Source organism: Syngnathus acus, chromosome 9, assembly GCF_901709675.1.
Source record: "Syngnathus acus chromosome 9, fSynAcu1.2, whole genome shotgun sequence".
NCBI lineage: Eukaryota > Metazoa > Chordata > Actinopteri > Syngnathiformes > Syngnathidae > Syngnathus > Syngnathus acus.
Window position 1 is genome coordinate 9,719,409 of NC_051094.1, and position 20,812 is coordinate 9,740,220.

Sequence of the window (20,812 nt, forward strand, 5' to 3'; positions counted from 1 at the left end):
TTTTAAGTTAGAAATAAAAATAAATTCTGCTGTCTAACAGACAAGAGGAAGGCCCATAAATATTTGCTGTTGCTGAGCCATTGAAACCACATGGCAGACATCGCCTCTTCAACACTATTCTCAATAGTTCCCAAACAACTATGATATTTTATTTTCCTAACAGCGCTAACAGTTGGTTTAAAGTGCATGATAATTTGGTGAATTTGTTTCTTCCCAAAACATGGATATATTCAATGCTTAATAGTGTTACAAACACATGGTTGCCGAACTGCACAAGCGGCCATTTTGATGGTCTCGTCTTACAGAGAGGATGTATCTAGGACTAGTAACTTTAATGCAGTGTTCACAGAGCTGAGTGAGCAAAGCTACAAATTTAGGGATTTGACTGACATAGTACAGAAAAAACATTGTGGTAATAGGGATGCATGTTAACTAATGGACAGACTATCGGACTGATATAGGAAAAAATTAAGTCATCACATTCATTGGTTTGATATCAATAAAAGTGGGAAAAAAACTTACGTAAGTGCATATATGTATCGTGTGTAGTATAAAAAAAAGTTAGTGGTATTGGTGGAAAATAAGAATAATTATGCATCCCTTGGTTGTATAATTTTAAAATCTTTGTGTAAGTCGATAGTGATAACATTCACAAAATGAGCAAAAAAAAAATCACAGTATGAAGTTAAATAAATGTATTTTGTCCTTATTAAAAATGGCATTTATTTTGATTATCTCGTTAGGAGGTGTGTGGTACATTGCGGCCCCCCAGTACCATTGATAAAAATAATAATTGTGGCCCCCTCCATTTAAACTTCCTATCCCTGGTCTACAATTTCATTTGATTAATATAATATATTCACACATTATACATAATTATATTATATATATATATATAATATTTATAACTGGCATTCCTCTTGTTGTCATATTTGTAAACGAGGTTTGTTGTTGGATCTAATAATATGAAACATATATAATTAGACTGATAAATGTATTGTTGTAAATTATACTGTACAGTATGGTGAGTAATCACTGCTCAACACAGTAGATTTTCTGACTATTCTCCCAGTTTCTAAAGTCTACAAAGTGTCTGGACTGGTCCAGACGATCATCGTAGGGAGCAAACAGATACAGGAGATTCAAGGTCCAATGAAGATAAAGAGAGTTTACATTATTCAGAATTTGGTAAGGGCACATACATCAGGCCTTTGTTTTTCAAAATACATGAAATCAAAAGGCAGAAAATTATAACAAACAATGATGGAAAAAAAATTACCAGGTTAAAAAAAAGTGTGCTTTTTACAATATATGGACATATGTGGACAGCTCAAGATATTTTTAGACACTAATCTATAGTTTTGTTTTTGTTGTGACAACCTCTATAATTACTTTCATTTTCACATCTAGAACAGTGTCCCAAAATGTATGTCCATAAAGTGTAGGAGAAAGAAAAGAGGAAAAAATACAAGGCCACAAACAAGCATCCAATAGTCTAAAGGTGCAAAGTGCATGCACTGTGTGACGTTGACAGCAAAAAAAAAAAATCACGACCATGCAAGGCAATAACTGATATGACTTTGTTCAACATGCTTTTCATGACTGTGTCCTCCTTCCTTCCTTTTCCTCATCGTCCCATCTCACCTGCAGTCCCAGACGGACTCGCTTGGTGACCGCCGTCTCGGGAAACGTCGCCTGGACCAGCGGCACCAGTTTGCTCATCAACGAACCTCCCTCGGGCCCGATCAGGTCGCTCTCCTGCTGGACCCGTGACACGACGGCAAAATAAAGCGGGAAGTCAGTTGAGATGATGCGGCGAATTCTCTTCTTCACGAGTTCCTCCTGACTTTCCAAGTCTGTGCGGATAAGAAAATGACACCATGAAATGATTGGCCGCGGTCATGAGTGAAGACCTTCATCGGGGAAACGTTCTTACCCTCGTCCATCCCATTGAGGATTGTTTCAAGAACCTCATCACCATAGCGATTGCGATGTTCTTTCCACACAGATCCATTCTCACTCCTCAGCACCACAAGCTCGCGGTCGCCACGACTCAGAGCAGCAAAGTGAGGGATCTCCACAATCACTGGTCTGGATCAGCAAATAAATTATTTTATGACTATCTCCACTCGCATAATTTTACCATTTTGTGAAAAATGTATTCCTGTAATCTTCTGTCCAACCAAAGAAATCAAATCAAAACTCCAGTTTCAGCCCATTTCCCTCAAATAGTAGGTTTTAGAAAAAAATCTATTGTTCTAATTAATTTTATTGCAATGTCAGAACAAAAAAAATATTTTATCAGAACCTTTGCTTGTGAAAAAAAGTCCAAAGTGAAGACCAATTGCTTCCTCACCCAAGAAACTGCATGCCAGCTGGGCCGAGGGAGATTATTCTGCTGGCCAGGCCCTCTCCCTCCACAAGCGGAGGTGGGCTGGTAAGCTTCTGCGGCTTTACCAGGCGGCAGGTGATGCGGGTGGGAGCCGCACATGTTCTTGGGGGGATGATAACCCGCAAACCATTGTGCCTACTGCCTCGCATTGAGCCGCCACGGGCATCCACCATGAAACTGACCAGAAACCTGTTTTTGGATCCATACACATTCTTTTCACATACTGATCACAGTTTAGTGTTGTAAAACGTTTTGCCGAACTGACCCTGTGTGAATGGGACTGGCGACTGGGCTGACGTTGTCTGATGTTTCAGTTGCCGGGCTGCTGGGAATCAGAGAGTCTTCATCGTACTCTTTTGGCAGTGGGAGTGGAGTGTGCTGCAGACAGAACAAACAACCCCATCACCACACGGGTAAACCAAAGCTGCAATAAATATTTGAATTTAGATTAAGAACATCCTATCATGTCAAATACGTTCATGTATGTGCTCAACCTGATCGAGCTCGTGTTCTTTCAGGATCACAGTCTCGGGTGAAACACGTGGAATCCTGGGAATGGCTGGAGAGTAATTTCTGTTGTTTGAGAAACAAACAAACAAACAAACCAAAAAGTCAGACTGAGATTGTTTTGCTGTTGCTCCCCCCCTGGTGTTTTTATTTCTCAAGTGGTAAGTAAACAGTCTATGTTGGGTCCCCCGCTATCGAGTTTGTCTGTCTGCCCTGCTTCCCAGTCCCCTTACGCTGTGCCCAGCCCTCTCTCGTACTCCAGTGATTTCTTGGGGGAGAGGAAATCGTCATCATGGTCTTTCATGTCATCCATCTTCATGTACCTGGCCCCTTCTGTCCCCAGGAGCTCCTCTCCTTCATAGAACAACATGCCAAAGAGAGCGAACAGACCGAGGTCAGGTTGGTCAAACCGCAAAAAGGGGAAGAGAGAGAAAGAGAGAAAAGGGCAAGGTGTTAATCAGTCGTCCGAAGGGTTAGACATCATGGAAACCAGGCGAGATGAAGCATGAATGATGTGGATGTGCACAGTCACTTGTTAACGCAACTAACAACATCACAACACTTCAACAATGACAATGTTTTATGAAAGACCAACTCATCCAAATTTGAGGACTCAAGAGAACAAGAATGATTACACATTTAAGATGATTACTCTAACAAAGTCTTCACAACGGAAAGCAAGCCAGCAGAATCTAATGTGAGTAAAGTTAATTACTTACCCCCACAAAACGGCCCATTTGTGTTTAGCTCACAAGTAATGAATAAAAACAATTATTTTTTACCATGTCAGCTATTTTTTTTGCCCTCTGAAAAAAGTGCACAGTTCACTGGTTAATACGGGTTATTACATCACGAGAGACCTGGAGCTTGTCTTGCATATGTGTGTTGTCACATGTAATGAATATTTTAAATGTCCACTAAGCTACCTTCTATATTTAGAGCAACAAAATACTAGATACTAGAGCTGTGCACCAATCGGTACTAACTTGAATAGAGATGCAAATCGACAGAAAATAAATTCAGAATGATTCAAGTGAGAATGAATCATATTGTTATATGTATTAGTGTCACCGATATGTTTGCATGACAATGTGTGTGACGCGTATACAGTACGCATGTGGGGGGGGAATCTTCAAGCATGACACCCAGAAACATTAACGTGCGTATAGAAATGTTTTGCTGTCCTACAACAAGTGTTCAATGTTGCAGAAGTAAATTTAGGTGTGATGAAAATAACACTAACAACATGATTCACTTGTATTACATAATGGTACACAACATAACTCCATGCAAATGTGTTCCCCACCACAAACATTCAAGTTAGTGAATGAGTGCTATTGCAAAGACATAAAGGTTAAGAGAGAGTGTGGCTATGCGCACATGGCAGTGAGAAACCAGAGTGATATCACAGTGAACACCAGCACAGACAAGAGAGCAGAAGATAACAATGGAGAGGGTGAGCTTGAAATGGAGAACAACACTGTACTTCATTACGGCAACCTCCCAATGGGAGGAGATAAAAAGACATGCATACCTAAAGTTAGCTGTGCAAGTCCTAAAAAAGGTACAGAAGAGTAAAACATGAATAACTGAGAGTTCCAGTTCAATATTTTCATCTTACAGTGAACCTGTTAAAAAATATATTTTGATATTTAACCGACTGCTCTGGTGTCGTACCTTCATCTTCGGACACATCCAGTATCTCATCCACTGTTTCTGGAAAACTCATACGGTGTTTTTCTGTGGTAGTCTGAAGAGCAGAGAAAACATTGAAATAATCTGTCCATGTCTATCTTGCACCAAGATTTCCAAACATCTCACCATGGAAACAGTTTCCTCAGTCACAAGCTTTAGCACATCAATCACAGAGATGTAGCCCAGCCTCTTGGCAATGGAGAGCGCCGACGTCCCATTCTAAAAGGCACACAATGATCACATGATAATAACGTTTCATGAAGGAGGAGAAGGTGCTGCCATGCTCACCGTGGTGGTCTCGTTCGGCTGCGCTCCATGCTTCAGCAGCAGTGTTACAATGTCTGTGTGTCCTTGCTGGGCGGCCTGGTGCAGGGGAGTGTAACCGAGCTAGACAAGATAAGAAAGCCGTCATCGGCATCAATTTATTTCTGACTTCCTTAGTGCACTTATGACAGACAAATGACATCAAGCTGTTATTCCCTGAAGGATACATTGCATCTGTGCCTTTAAAGCGTCACATTGCTTACAACCATTCATTAAAAAAAAAAATAGCGTACACTCATATCTGAAAATGTTTGTTCTCCGCTGACACGGAAACCTGATTGAAATGAATTGGCTGGACATTGTGTTCATAAAGCATTGCATATAAAAATGAATGCTGACAGTATGTTCCTGGCCACATTCCAGGCAAATCTTTTATTCAGGCTTCGCTTTGACCTTCCCGAAATCTCCACAGGAAGTCTTCTGTCAAATCCTCTGCAATCATTTGCATGTGCATAGATAGATACACTTTATTAATCCCGGGAGGTTAAATGAGGATACACAAGTACGGTGTATACAATTTGCAGTTGATACGTGGCTTTTCTGTACATACACAAAGAGTAATAGCTATCTAGTATAGGGTATAACAGTACTATAAATTCAATGTACAAATGAGTTCATTTACAGCAGTGCGGCTATAAAACTGCTGCAGATGAATTTCACAACCAGAAGGAGGAGCTCACCCGTGTTTTGCTGTTGACGTTGGCCTGTTGCTGCAGCAGGAACTTCACCATTTTGATGTTGCCATAGTGACACGCGACATGGAGAGGTGTGTAGCCCATCTGAGATGACACATTTACAACCAATGACTTTTAACATCAAATCTAACCTCACGCTTTAAAAATGGCTGACCTTCGATCATAGTTGACATTTCATGCATATGCACACTGAGTTTTGTATTCTTCACTCTATATTATAGTATATATGATAGTGGGGGAAAATTCATTTTCTAAAGGGATGACATATTCACATTATACATACTATGATGGAATAAATTGCATTGTCTTGATAAGATGATATGCAAATTTATCAGCGGTTATAATGAAGAAATGAAAGTTGTCTGACAAACAAAATGTTCAGGGATCTTAAAAAAAGAAAAGAAAAAAAACCTGCCTATTTTTATGTTTGATTGTGACTTTAGAATGACCTTGCAAGGCCTGCAAAAAGATTATGGACAGGCTGGATGCGGGACATCATTTCCAGATCCGATCTATGGTCTATTAGTGACAAAACAACCATGACCTTGAGTACAGTAACAATGTGGAAGTGCAATGAGTCACGGCTATTGTATGTCAGTAATCCACGAGGATATTGGGCTCTAGAGATGTGAATCAAGCTTCTGATTGATACAAAAGATCGATTTTTAGAAACCTTACCCTTGTAGCAGCATAGACCGATGCGCCTTGCTTCATTAGGATGTCAGCAATGCCAACGTGTCCCTCCTGTGCCACAAGATGGAGGGGTGTCAATCCGCTCTGTGTGGAGGGAAAAAAGAAAGAAAGAAGTCATACACATTTTAAATCACACATAAGCACAAACATGTCTAAATGCTCTTCTTGCCTTGTTGCCAAGGTTGACATTCGCCTGTTTGGAGATGAGCAGGGAGACCATGTCGGGCCTTCCTTCCTGCGAGGCCAGGTGGAGAGGCGTGACTCCCTGTAGAGACTCAGCATTGGCTGAAGCTCCATACTGCAACAGGCTGTTAGCCACCTCCATCTGATTCTGCTTGGCCGCAATGTGCAAGGCGGTGTAGCCGTTCTAAATACAAATGAAAAATGAGTCAAATATCATCGATTACATGAATTGCATAAAGGTACTGTACCCTGGCTGCACTGTGTGGGGAACCCCCTTTGCTGACGAGCAGATTGACAACATCCAGGTTGTTGTGATGTACAGCGACATGCAGTGGAGTCAGACCATTCTGCAAGAATGTATTCTGAAGTGATTGTTTTGTATAAATCATTATATTTACTCGAAACTTCAAACAGTGTTTCTTGCCTTCCCAGCAGCATTAGGGTTAGCTCCTCGCTCCAGCAACAGCTCGGCCACATCCACCTTGCCGTACTTGGAAGCCACATGAAGCGGAGTAAAGCCTTTCTGCACAGACCCATTAAGAAATGGATTTTAACAATTGGAAGTAAAAAAAAAAAAAAAACTGGCTTTGCGACGCACCTTTGTCATCTTAGTTTGCTGTGCGTCCATGTCTAGCAGGATACGCACAGTTTGCGCGTGGCCCTCCCGGGAAGCGATGTGGAGAGGCGTGTGTCCTGCTGTGGTTGTGGAATTTGGTTTGGCTTTGTGCTCTAACAGCAGTTTCACAATCTCCTTGTGGCCCATTCGAGACGCACAATGCAGAGGCGTTTGGTCATCCTAGCAAAGGTGGTGAAAGATGATTTGAAATGTAATTGGCTGCTCCCTTGTGGTGTTTAGCTCAACAATATTAAAGTCGCTGCTTCAATGTGTGGCAAACAAACTTATAAAAAGTTCTACCTTGGCTTTGGCATCCACTGATGCTGCATTCTGTAGCAAAAACTCTGCCACCTCAAAGTGTCCTGCCCGGGAAGCCATATGGAGGGGAGTTTCAACTTTCTGCCCACGCACACATAAATGACACATACACACATCAAGTACATAATCAATATTCATAAATGTACACTTTTCCAAAAAGATCATCATTAAGATGCTCTTACGCAGCTTAGTTAAGAATCTAACTCACCACATTAGAAGCGCTGGGTGAAGCTCCTTTCTGCAACAGGATCTTCACAATGTTGAGGTGGCCCATGAAAGACGCCACATGCAAGGGTGTCAAGCCAGACTGTTCCAAAAGAATGGCGCTTTAGAAGGATTGTGGTCATACTATACAGTACAACACAATTGTTTGATTCTTTTATTTGATGGTTCTTCATTTCACGAGTCAAACACCTTACCTCAGTCACGGCCTCTAGCGATGCTGCGTGTTTGAGCAGAAGATCTATCACACGCATGTGGTTCTTTTTACAAGCAATATGCAAAGGAGTAAAGCCATTCTGAAAATAGGAAAATAGTTTAAATTCACATCCATTTGGGGTCTTATGTTTTATGGTCACTGACCAGTGCCCGAGAGTTGGGTTTGGCGCCCTTGTCAAGCAGAACTTTTGCCATTCGGTGGTGTCCACAGTGTGCGGCCACATGTAGAGGTGTCAGGTGGTCCAGCGTGATGTCATCAATGTCTGCGTTGTACTGTAGAAGCTGCTTGACACAGTCTACGTGGTCCCCTTGTGCTGACATGTGGATTGGAGACAGGCCATTCTGGAAAAATAAATGTTGATATTCGAGTCCCTTGCAAAAGAGCAGACTATACTTTAATACTATATATAAAAAAAAATGTTAGTTTCATTTTGCTTTCGAAAAAGGTCAGCATAGTTCTCCACTCAAAATGCATTACCTTGGTCTTGGCCTGGATGGGGGCTCCGTTGTCAAGAAGAATTTCTATTATTCTGACGTGACCATTTCTGGCTGCACAGTGCAGAGGAGTGAGCTCATCCTGGAGCGAGATACTTTCTATTAGTGGCAGTGAAAAGCATGGAGTGAATCCAAGCCTATGATAAGATGCGGCACCTTGGTCTTGGCATCTATTTGTGCCCCTCTATCCAGGAGGAGTCGGACCATGATCACGTTCCCTCGTCTGGATGCGATGTGCAGAGGCGTAATCCCATTCTATAGAAATAAATTCATGCAAATAAGATACATGCATGAAATGAGTGGAAAAACAACAAAGCACATGAGCACACATTGTTCTATCATTCACACAGCACTGCTGGAAGAGATACAGAAGCAAAAGTGTTTCAAAATGTGTGGAAGGACAAAAAAAAATTGCATCCGCCATGATAAACTGCGTTTCACTGAATTCTATACCTTTGGGGTGAAATTGACATTCGCTCCTCTGTTGAGAAGAAGTTGAGCAACGTTCAAGTTTTCATAGTGTGCGGCGATGTGGAGGGGTGTGAATCCAGTCTGCAAGGACAACAAAGTTCGACTTAATTGAATGGATTATCTTAACAGGAGCAACATCGCATACCTTGCTGAGCACATCGGGGTTTGGGTCATTCTGCAGAAGCACCGCAGCTGTGCGTGTATCGTCATTGCGTGCCGCAATGTGCAGCGCCGGGAGGCGGACCTTCCCCTTGGTGCCGTAGTTGATGAGCAGGGCTACAATATTTTCATGGCCCTGCTGGAGAGCCACAGCCAGAGGAGTGAATCCATCCTGTAGAAGAGCAGACACTCAGAAACCTGATTGATTGCACACGTACAAGTAGAGCAAGTGTCAGCAAGTGAAAGCTGATGAGCGCACAACACGATGGTTTGACAGGATCAGCGGGATAGCATTGAGCAGATTTGTCAGATTACTGACTGAAAACGTCGTTTGTTCTTTGATACCTCAGTTGGAAGGCTCTGATTAGCCCCGTTCTCCAGAAGAAACTTCACAACCTCTAGATGGTTTTCTTGTGCAGCCATGTAGAGTGGAGTGAAACCCTTCTGTCTCAGAAATAAACATACACGCACACACACAAGCACGCACAGCAGAAATGCCAAAAGCGAGATAGAAAGTTACAGATACAAACACACACGAGGATGCACACTAATACACAGAAATATTGAAGCAAAGACACGTGTGAACATCGCTATTGTCAGAACAATACAATGGTCTCACAGTAGGCGCCGGATTGAAAAGCAGCTGAGAGGGAGAGCACACAGCATGGGGCCTCACCTGGGACTGAGCATTGACGTTGGCCCCGTAATTAACCAGCTCCGTGACGACCTGCTCCTGCCCTGCCAGAGCTGCAATGTGCAGGGCCGTGTTTCCTTTCTTCAGTGAGGAGAAAGAAAAAAGGAAAAAATGTTATTGGTTGCTAGAGCGGTAAAGGTTTGCTTCCTGAACATCCACATGTTTTATTTAACTTGAACTGTAAGGTTCACCCTTTAATCAATATGCCATTCATTTTATGATGTGGTTTCAGGACATGACCTTCTTCATGCTAATTAGCTAATATAACAGTACCTGGATTTCTATAACACTGGGAGGTGTCCTGCACATTCATTTCATCAAAATGGTAAAAATGCCATTGTGGACAGACTGCTGTTGTGTTACCTTTGTAGTAGTCTCCAGTACAATTCCATTGTGAAGTAATTCCAGCACCATTTTGACATGGCCTTCTTTTGAGGCCAGGTGAAGCCCATTGAGCCCATTCTGAGGGAAAAATCCATTTTATCATGAAGGGATTACACAATGATTCCCTAAACAACAAATCATAATGACATCAACAAGACAGACACTTGTATATAAATCATGCATGATAAAAAAAATTAGTTTGCTGACAGAAGCTGAAACACTCAAACCAGAGCAGGCCATTACTTACACAGGACACCACAGATCATTAGCAAAAAACAAAGTCTACAAAGATGAAAATGAGAATGAAATCATTTTCATTTGATCAATGATCATGACAGCAGAAGGAGCGGACGGCGGCAGAGGTGGAGGAGGACTGGAGCGAGATGGCAGGCCGCTGGTCTCGTGGCTGGGAAGAATACAAGCCGTGTGGGATAGGTCTGACCTCACACAGCCTTCCTTCAGCCGCACAGGACATGTGAGGTTGGACCTTTCCCGCACCACTGATATTATTCCTCTGAGTGGAGAGACCACAGCAGACCATCACTCTACTGCAAACATAGGAGAGCGGTGTGGAAGGAGGAAGATGCAAAAAAAAAAGAGAGGGCGACTTAAATAAAGAACACACTAAAACGGGGGGGGGGGGGGGGGGGGGGCTGGGCTGTTGTTGGGTGGAGAGAGAAAGGAAAACAGAGTGAAGCAGTGTGCTGGTGAGCAAGCCATTCTCAAGACACCACCGTCACCACAGTTTAGACCCCCCTTGCACCCAAAATAGTACACTAGCAGACAGAATGGCAATGCATCATGTAAAAGTCACAACCAGCAATTTGTATCATCTGAGGCTCGATTTTTGTAGACAGTGTATGGCGCCATCTTGATTTTGGTGCCTGGCCTAATTGTCAACCGTGAGTGCACACACATCATGCAGAAAAAGGCAAATGTTCCACAATTTTGAAGCCTCTTGGGGATTATTCTTAATCATTCAAATATGACAAGGTGATTAAACACTCTTCTCTGTAATGTGCCAAATTCTTAAGAATTTTTAACTTTCACATTACAGGGACTTCAACACACTGAGCAAAAAGGAAATAAGAGTGAAAGTAACACGTTTTTAAATTACAATAAAAAATGGCGAGACAGTTTTTAAATGTTTTAAATGCATTTCCATTTGTGTTACAGTGGATAAAATGAACTAAGTGCATTTGTTATCAGGTGTCTTTGTTGTTGAGGTCTTTCTTAAAAGTATAACATGATGTTGAAGGAAGATTGTGACAAAGTGTGACGGCACTCATACACACACATTATGTTTTTGGTGACGTTACAAGTGCTTGAGGGCAGCAGTCCGTGGCCTATTACCACGAAGAGCAAGCGTCAGATAAAAGGATGTGGGATGAAAGAGGTGGGGGCAAAGAAGACACCATTTGCCCATTTATCACCTGCCCCGGAGGTCTGAGCATGCATATACAATACATGGCAGAGTGCAATGGCACAAAAAACTATAATAGTGCATGGATTATTGCTCTCATCATGCAGACCGAAAATTTAAATTCAAAACACAGAGCATCTAAGGCGGCGGAGGCAACAATCCAGCAGGTTACACATTCTAGGTCATTTCTCTCAAGACTTTGAAAGTGGAAACAGAGAGTGGCTCCATTTGCAAAAACTCATTATAAGCAAATCCTGAAAATGGAGCTCCTGCAACTCTCACCTGATTGGCTGTATTTATATCAATGCCATTCTTAATGTGTTCCAGAGCCTTGTCCAAGTTGCCAGAACGGGCCGCTCGGAGAAAACTGTTTCCAGCGTCAGCCTGCAAACACAGCCGACAAAAAGGAGAGGAGGGAGGGATGTGGGGTAAAGTAAAGGACACACAAAGAAGAGGAATAAAGAGGAAAATAGAGAAAGACAGTTGGGTTAAGGATTGGGACTGTTCAAAATGACCCATTGGCTTTCCACTCATTTTATTCCTCGCTTAAGATCCTTCTGTTTTTTGGTAGTGCATTTGGAAATATCTGCACTAAGAAAGAAGTGCATTGAATGCTGTGATAGGCGGGTGATCTAATTTTACCCAAGTGGGATAGTTCAATGGAAGTTTATTGGAAAAGCAAACAAATTTTGTTGCAGTTGTATCCAGACGGGCATTTTGTGATCTTGGGTACTTATGAGGTTTGATGTATGAGTCTGATGAAAGGTGCCAAAATGTTGAATGAAAAAAATTTTGTGCAACCCCAAAGCAAAGACAATTTAAGTCCAAGGTAGGTACCATTCCGATCACATTTCTAATGTTTCCACCCAAAATATAAGCACTTGAGTTGAGTAAGAAGGTGTTTGGCAGTTGCACGGCATAGCCATTGTCTCTTAAAGCAACAGCAAGTCACAATGGGAAAAATACATTGGATACCTGGCTTTTTTTTTTTTTTATGATGCATGTTTTGCTTGTGTACATATCACTCCTGGACAGGCGGGGGTGCTGTTCAAACATGATCACTCATGCAGCATCTAAATGAGCAGAACCAAGAAAGAACACAACCTGACTGCGGCAAACTCTGCAGCCTCTCATCTCATTTGCATAATCTCCTCTCTTGCCCGCCATATTCCTCCTCCCCACCTTACTATCCATCTAAAGCCAGCGGTCAGTCAAACTACTCGTTCAGCGATGCATTCATTCGAACCGGACGACACTTAATGCTACATCACACACACACACCGCTTTTGTTCTCTTTTCAACTTCAGTGCCTTAAGCTTTGTCATTTTTTGTTGCAGCATGTTAGTCCTCTTTTGACAGAGGCAGTGAGCTTGATTTAAAAAAAAAAAAAAAAGTGAAAGGCTCCACATGCCTGCAGGAGAGGCATTGCAACAAACGACACAACAGAGCCTCAGCATGACTCTAATGGCAAAGCATAGTGCAAAGACAGGTCACTTGAGAAAAAAACAGTTGGAGTGATTGTACTTGGAAAAGGAAAAGGAAAAAAATCAAACGCTGCTACCAGCTAAAACACTTCCTGGATTAATTGCATGCACAACACACTCCTTGTTCCTGACAAAAAATATACCAACACTTACTCTTGGTGGATAGTTCAAAATAAAGCATTTAGAGAGACATAAATCGTCTTCCTTTGTGTGAGCACGTTGACCCTGCTGAGCCACTTGCCTGAGTCAATCACTCTGACAAATTTTCACTCGTTTCCAAACTTGATCAAGAACCATGATTAGAAAAAAAGAAAAAGTGAATCGAAAATCTTTAGTAAAACATACTGGTTGATTATATCTGGGATGGTTGAGCGAGTGAGGCAAGCAAAACTGTAAAACTGCTCATTCTAAGCCATAAAATGCACCCGGGACAACAGAGTGGCATTCTGTTGCATGAAATGTTTGAAAAGTGCCATGGTGACACCAGAAACATCCTGTCATCACTGCGGGAACAAACACAGCTGATGCAGGCACACATCCACCATGGAGACACCTTAGAGACCTCCCAAACAAGAGCTCATGGCACAGCTTGCCGACAGAGCTGAATGTTAATAACACGTTAATGACAAACTTTCTCACCAAAGCAAAGCGTTTTCGTCTACATGGATATCTGCTTGCGTCAAGAACATGTGCGCGCACTGAGATAAGGATGAGTGAACTCCACCCATTCCTAAAGTCAGAAATAAACTGACACGCAGAGCAACACCCTTGAAACGTTTTGAAAATGTTGCGTGCTGGGAGGGCCAAGGCATGATTTAGATGAATGTGTTGCTCCCTGATTATTCCCACGGAAAGGACACGCTTCACACTCTAGCGCTGAGCAAAGCTGTGTGAGCCAATTAATCATTCTATTTGTAGAGAAAGAAACAAGATACAATAAACTGCTCCACAGCTCCCCCATAAACAAGTGCGACATTGCATTGGTTGAGTAATGCTAATGAGGACGTGCTCGGCGTAAGAGAAGGCAAAATTAAATTCACACACCGGAGGATAGATTTTTTCAGAGCAAAATGGACCGCTATCAACTCCCCACCACCTTCTTTCTGCTCTGCTGGTGCTGCAGCAGTCAGAAATGACATCACCCCCTCGCCGGTGGACTGCAGTGTTTGAAAGCTCGCCGTTTTGTGTGCGTGTGTGTGCAAGATCAACATCCACGTCTCCCTCTGAAATGGATGACTACATCTGAAGAATCTCCAGCTTTTACAAAGCCCTAATTGTGTCGCTGAGCGCGTAAACAGAGAAACACAAAGTCGATTATTCGAGATAATAGAATCAACGTTGGTGGACTGCAAATAACATATAATTGTAGACATTTGCATTTGAGAAGGTGTTTCATCTAATTACCTTTCTTACTTGTCTCTGATGTTTATTCAGAATCATATTTTTTGGGTCTAAAACTTTGGGGTACATCAGGGGTAAATTAATGCAAGTAATGCAATACACATAATACCGCTAACCGTCTATTAGCAGCTCGACTCATCCCAGAGATTGCTGGTTTAATCCACATCTCTTTTCTCACAGTCTAAATACGTTGGCCTCGGTAAGGGAAATCAAGCTAGGGATTAAACTAGGACCTTGTTACCAGTGCAACAGGGAGTTAAATCCTTTAGCTCTTCCACAGAATGTCAATGGAAGAATATCACTGCCAAACATTCGGATACTGTTTCAGTGAACCTCAGCAGCACATTCTCGGCTTGTAAATTTGCTCTCATCCTTCTTTTTGGATATATTCATACATCTTTGAAGCCTTCCTAATAATCTGCCCAATTGGCTTGAAAAATAGTGCCTCAATGAACCCCAACAGAGTGGGATGGGACTGTTTCTATACAGTTTACAGGAAGATGGAGCAGCGGATATGGAAATTCCTGCAGAGTATTTAAACAGCTATTTTATCATCCTTTTCTGCTGACTTGCATTTGTTCAATAAATAGATTTTCGTTCTCGGGCTTTTTCCCCTTTAGCCTCCTACATCTCTGCTTTCGTCTCCCAGGCTGATCCATCAGATTGCGAGCTGGTTCCGGATGCAGAGACGTACGTAGTAAGTGTTGACTCAGTCAGTTGGAGGCCCGTGGGACCGCTCTCTGCATCGGGCACATTTACAGAAAGCGAGCACGCCTGTGAAGCTGTTACAATGTTGCACTCAACACGTCTGTCAGCACGGAAAGCTGCGCTCCAAAAATGACAAAGCACCATCTCCGTCTTTATTATTTACTTTCTCACTTTACTTATTGATCAGATAGCTGTCCCTGCTTCACCCACACTGCTTTTAAATAAGTTGACATTGTTGTTGACAATCTTTGAGCGGATGAAAATGACAGTTGAAGCCAGTGTTTTGGAGCTCATAAATAGGAGCTATGATAAACACAATGTACACAGTAGCTGGCTCTAGTTAAGTACACATCATTATCTTCTAATGACCAGATGACTGATCTGCAACCTAACAGCTTTGAGCTGCCAAGGTTGTATCATTAGTGTGAATAAACAAAATCTATCAGGTTGCACTTGCCAACAGCAAAACCCAGTGAAGTAAATTACAGTTATCGCACATAAAATTTCACAATAAATCAGCAAAGGCCAGAATTTATCGACATGCTGTATGCTAGCATTGTGGATATTTGCTTTGGGGCAAAATTACAAGGTGCAGTGTAAACTGGACGCAATTCATTTTCAGACCTACAAAGAACGGAACTCTACCTGGATTTCGATAACTCCTCATCTCTAATGACTTACATGCAAGCTGAAACACTTGTTTGTGGTTCTGTTGGCTCTCTGGATTATAAAGTCTATAAAGTGTTCAGTATAGTTACTCTGAATGGATTCAATTAATTGACCAGCTAATTAGTCGCTGACCTCCAGTTTACTTACCCGGCTAATCCTAGTTGACATCATAGGATTGGAACATCAAATACAGGAACAAGTGAAGTCAAAAACAAGACTACTCACATGTACACTAATCTTTGAGGCGCACACAACACACTTGCATAGATAATTCTGAGCAATCAGGAAACCTCCCATTTTGCAATAGTGGTTCTCATTTCAATAACTTTGATCAAAAACTCCTTTTTAAAGTGAACACTGAATAAACAATTTGGCTCATACTTTTAACAACTACCATCTTGTGTAAGGCATTGACAGAAACCAAGAGAAAGTGGCAGGTTAAACTAACATCGCAGGTAAAAGTTTTTGCATCCTTTCTGATTACCTTGCTCAATCACTTTGTCAGACAGAAGGTAAATTAAAGATGGAAATTATTTGGGGAACAAGACAGGGGCAGTCTTTTAAATGGAAGATAGTCAGAAACCTGAATGTATATCAAAGTCAAAGTCAAAGTCAGCTTTATTGTCAATCCCTTCATATGTCAAGACACACAAAGAAACCGAAATTCCGTTTCCTCCATCCCACGGTGACGAGACATATATGAAGAGTTGTTGGATAAAGTCAATTAAAACTGAGAGCCCACCAGATATAATTGGACCTCTGGCAGATACTTATCTGAGAAAATGTTTTGGTGACCATAGTAATAAATGGCCAAAAACTCAGTGCGGAAGAGGAAGTAAAACGTACTCACTCGGAACGTGATGGTCTTGACCGGCATGCCTGTTGGCCCTCCACTGCCTTTCTTATGTTCTGTTTCTCCCAAATTGAAAGATGTCTTTCAAATTGCCCCTCGCAAGTGCCACCATGCAGGGCACGCCGATCCCCGTCCGACGTAAACACAAGCACACACACCCACACAGGCGCGCACACTTCAGTAAGCTGGACCCGGCCGGCTTGGTGGGTGGAGAGACGGGGGGAGGGTGGGGTAAGGGGCCCAGGGTTTTATCTCTGCAGGAATGTTGCCTGTATCTAAAGACACACATTTTACTAGCCAGCAAAAACCAATGAGCACCGCAAACCCTCAACAAGAATCTCCTACCTACTGTACATCCTTGGTAAATGTTTTTAGTTTTGCCCAGAGGAATATCCGTCCAACTTTTCACCCAGATCTTTGAGTTCTAACCTTGCCCTCATCCTCCTCCCTGACACTCCAGACTCTGCTCTGCTTTCTACCTCACATACCCTCCACCATTCAAGATTTGGTTGCACCATCACCTCCACTTTATCCCTCCTTTCTCTTGTCCTGTCTCCCCGACATGTCACGCCCATCTCTGCGTCCCCTGTATGTTTTGTGACAGCTACACAATCATTTGTTCACGGACCATAAATAGACCAAAATAGACTTACTGTGGAAAATGGGTGTTTTTTTCCCTTAGGGGTGGGGTGGGGGGGGGTGCAGATCTGTTTCAGTTTGTGAGGTGACTTACAGTGACAAAGCGCTTGGCGAAGGGGTTGCTGCCATCACCCTATGACAATGGGCCAGACACTCGGCTTGGGGGGGCATAAAGGGGGCCAGCCCCTCAAAAGGCCCTGCCTCCTTTAATAAAGCGTCCGTCATTCCTTAGTTGAAAAGGCTCTCTTTTCTCTACCTCTCCCCTCCTCGCTGCCTCTCCTGGCTAAATGCTGGGAAAAGCACATCACTGCCAAAACCATGCAGAGAGATAAATGCTGAGGAGAGGGACCAAGAAGGGGGGCTACGTAGAAAGACGGCTATATAGAACTTGGTAGCACCAGACCGTAACCTGGGAAAAAACCACTAGATGGGACATCTTTCCTGTCCATATTAAAAGTAGTGAGGACCACACCACTGCAAAATAGTAATCTCAATCTGCTACAGCACCATCCAGTTCATCTGAGAAAAAGATCATCAATGTCCATAATAAACCTTTGGGGGAGTTAAAATAAACCAAGACACACTCCAGTTTGGTGGTAGATTTGGGACAGACGTGGCCTCTGCACCCGATGTCGGGTCCGCCCTGTTGACAAGATAAAGGGCTTCGGCTGTCCACGTGTGCTGCTTGTAGCGATTATATTGCCTTTGTCCTGAGGTGCCGGACAGGCTCAGTGAAGAATCAACATCAATAATGACCCTTCCTCAGTTGTTTTGCCTCAACTTGTCACATTCCTTTTACCATCAGTATCTCTTAGAATAAGGAATATCTGCTCTAAAAGTGCCCTGCAAGATAATTAACAGCCGAATATAAAGTAAAATGCAGGTGATACAAATATTCAGTTTTCTTATTTGGCTGACTTTAATGTCATTCTCCACCATGAAACGGCTGGGTTGTCACACTTTGAAAGCTCTGGGGTGATATACTGTGATAGCTCACAATACTTTTGTCTTAATGGCATGCAGATGTCACTGAGACTCTGTGCGGCAAATTGACTGCAGTAAAAGTTTCAAACACAAACGACATTTAGCCTGTCTGAAAGGGTAAAAAAAAAACGTATGTATGTTAGGACGCATCCTTACACACACATTAAATGACAATGATGTTGAAAGCTTTCTTGAATTTGCGAAGCTCTGTGGGAGAAAAATTTCAAGGTATTAGAAACATAGTGTGAAAAGAAAAAGATGGCATAAGATGTGTCATCAGTGGTCCGGGCTTCCATTCGTCTTCCTAAGTGGACAGACAGCGATTGGGAAATAGACGGCAGAGCAAAGTGAATATGTCTTCACAAGTCTTGATATTGAGCACGATCTGAGAAAATTAACTCCGCTCCAAAGAACTGCGAATGAGTCGGCAACAGACAGCATCTGCTCGCAGATCATCAAATCTTCGTATTAGGCTGGGAAATGACGAAACCCAAATATGATGCCTGGCAAAAGTGATAAAATCACCAGTCTGAGAGGATGTTCAATCAGTTGTTTAAATTTGGGGCCAAAGGGCCCATTTGTGGCGCGCAGAATGATATTTTGCTGATTTTTTTAAAATTATTTGTTGGTGACCATAGCTCATGACAGCTTTTGGCGAACATAATTTTGCAAAGGCACAAGTGGAAGGAAGAGATCTTCTGTCACCCAGTCCCAGTCACGTCTTGTTCAATATATGTGATCAAGGCGAAAGGTTGGCGACCAAAATTTGAAGAAAAATAGGCGACAGAATGTTTTTTTGTTGTGCACCCTGACATGTCTTGAATGCACAGAAAAAGAAATCAAGGAATCAGATGGTCATGACTCAACTACAGTGAACATGCTGAGGAGATGAGAGAAAGGATCTGCTCACCAATCTTGATCCCAATCTTAAAAAGTGCTAATATTTTGATCTCAATAATAAAGACTGAGAAGATTAGATTTTTAGATTAGACTTTGTTTTGAATGGTTGAACCATATTTTGTGGAATATTTGATGACACACCCAGACTCCATCTCTAATTGAGTTTGAGCCTTTATCCAACCTGCATGCTGAGTGAGCAAGCTTCTTGTTTCTCACCTGTCAGGGAAAAGGTCTCATTAAAGCATCATTGCACAGACAGCTCTTAATTACAGGTAGAATATTTTTGGGAAAATCATCCAAACCATTTGGCTCAAAAGTTTTGATTCAGTTCATTTGTTCTGTTTACACAACTTTTTTTATTGTGAGCGCTTAGCAAAGACGGCGGCGCGCATGGTTAGACCTGACAGTTATGGCAATCATATTGCAGAGGGGCGTGTCCTGCTTCGTAAACTTCTCCATTTGGATATAAAGTGACAGAAGCAACACCCTCCAGAGATACCGCTAACGAATCTTGATATCTACACCGCAATATTCCGATACATAAAGTGGACGACTTGGAATGAAAACTATCTTGAAGTCACATAAGAAAAATTATATCTCTAATCAACTCAACTCTAATCAGTTGGAGCAAGTACGACCTAATATTAAATAGACCCTAAAAACAAAGCTGGCTTCATTGAACGACTTAAATGCTGCCTAACACAAGCATACACATTCAAAATGGCACACGTTCATGGACCCTTAAACCAGCACAGACACACATTAGTTAATGCATGCAGTTATTAATTCATAGTAACATAATGCAGCAATTAGCAATCATCCAAATGCATACCAGGCAAACTGTATATTTCAGGCAGTGTACTCAAATGGAGTAAAATTAATTTTGATGAACATTGTAATTGGGGTATAATTATAAGTGATGTAAAGTAATTGGGCTACACACCGATTTCAGGAATAATATTTAGGATTTGTAAAGTATAGACATTTTCAGTCTATTAGGTTCACACTGTTACCGTACAGAAAGGACGTTCAGGGCTTTAAATTTTAAATTACACATTTAGTGATTAATTTTCTCCCTGTGCTTTTGAGTCTTTTCACTCCAAGTAGTCTCAGTTTAGGGTGCACGCCAGTCAGATGAGACAGACTGCAGCCTTCCTATGGCTTATGACTTCCCTTGGTAGAAAATAAAAGTAAAATCCAAAGGACTACCAAGTCATATGCCATGAACAGGGAATCACGTCTCCTATATGAAAAAATAAGTGATTATTGATGGTAGTGTTGAAATCCAATCCCATATTTAAAAAAAAAAAAAAAATAGAAAACAAAAGTCAGTTTGTAAAATGCTGAATAAGATCAGAGTTGTCAAAAATGTGCGCAAAATTCTGTCTTGATAACCATCGTGATTTGCTAAGCATCAAAGTGTTAACTCTGGGAATTGGTTTAGCCTTTTCTTCGGCTTGCTTGTGACACTTATTTAAAAAATATTGGCTGGTGATATTAACAGCAGTTGACTTACTTTAAGACTTGTGTGACATTTAATCATGTTAGATGGTTGGATGAAAAACTGGAACTGGAGAGCCCCTAAAGGGCATTTGTTTGCCCTTATAGGTCCCACTGTATATTAGCTCCAAGCACTTTGACATGTTGAATAAGCAGCTGACAGGAACGTCAATAATTCCCAAAGCAG

General features: G+C 42.0%; 1 protein-coding gene across 6 annotated transcripts in view; it reads right to left on the bottom strand.

The window, feature by feature from the left end:
* Window positions 1-20,812, bottom strand: part of ank1a (ankyrin 1, erythrocytic a) — a 59,496-nt gene that overhangs the window by 16,075 nt on the left and 22,609 nt on the right. For 2 of the 6 annotated variants that reach the window (XM_037259883.1, XM_037259882.1), the window contains 28 exons: window positions 11,770-11,871; window positions 10,044-10,142; window positions 9,663-9,761; window positions 9,332-9,430; window positions 8,973-9,158; window positions 8,810-8,908; window positions 8,513-8,611; window positions 8,340-8,438; window positions 8,006-8,203; window positions 7,843-7,941; window positions 7,632-7,730; window positions 7,406-7,504; window positions 7,088-7,285; window positions 6,914-7,012; window positions 6,738-6,836; window positions 6,476-6,673; window positions 6,292-6,390; window positions 5,599-5,697; window positions 4,883-4,981; window positions 4,721-4,813; window positions 4,577-4,649; window positions 4,434-4,454; window positions 3,133-3,253; window positions 2,887-2,965; window positions 2,658-2,770; window positions 2,357-2,581; window positions 1,937-2,091; window positions 1,645-1,856 (listed from right to left, as the gene is read on the bottom strand). In XM_037259883.1, the coding sequence (XP_037115778.1) occupies window positions 1,645-1,856; window positions 1,937-2,091; window positions 2,357-2,581; window positions 2,658-2,770; window positions 2,887-2,965; window positions 3,133-3,253; window positions 4,434-4,454; window positions 4,577-4,649; window positions 4,721-4,813; window positions 4,883-4,981; window positions 5,599-5,697; window positions 6,292-6,390; window positions 6,476-6,673; window positions 6,738-6,836; window positions 6,914-7,012; window positions 7,088-7,285; window positions 7,406-7,504; window positions 7,632-7,730; window positions 7,843-7,941; window positions 8,006-8,203; window positions 8,340-8,438; window positions 8,513-8,611; window positions 8,810-8,908; window positions 8,973-9,158; window positions 9,332-9,430; window positions 9,663-9,761; window positions 10,044-10,142; window positions 11,770-11,871 (3,360 nt within the window). Of the gene's footprint in view, window positions 1-1,644; window positions 1,857-1,936; window positions 2,092-2,356; window positions 2,582-2,657; window positions 2,771-2,886; window positions 2,966-3,132; window positions 3,254-4,433; window positions 4,455-4,576; window positions 4,650-4,720; window positions 4,814-4,882; window positions 4,982-5,598; window positions 5,698-6,291; window positions 6,391-6,475; window positions 6,674-6,737; window positions 6,837-6,913; window positions 7,013-7,087; window positions 7,286-7,405; window positions 7,505-7,631; window positions 7,731-7,842; window positions 7,942-8,005; window positions 8,204-8,339; window positions 8,439-8,512; window positions 8,612-8,809; window positions 8,909-8,972; window positions 9,159-9,331; window positions 9,534-9,662; window positions 9,762-10,043; window positions 10,143-11,769; window positions 11,872-16,595; window positions 16,878-16,947; window positions 17,351-20,812 lie in introns of those variants that run through there. The other 4 variants (XM_037259886.1, XM_037259884.1, XM_037259885.1 and 1 more) reach the window with 4 other exon arrangements.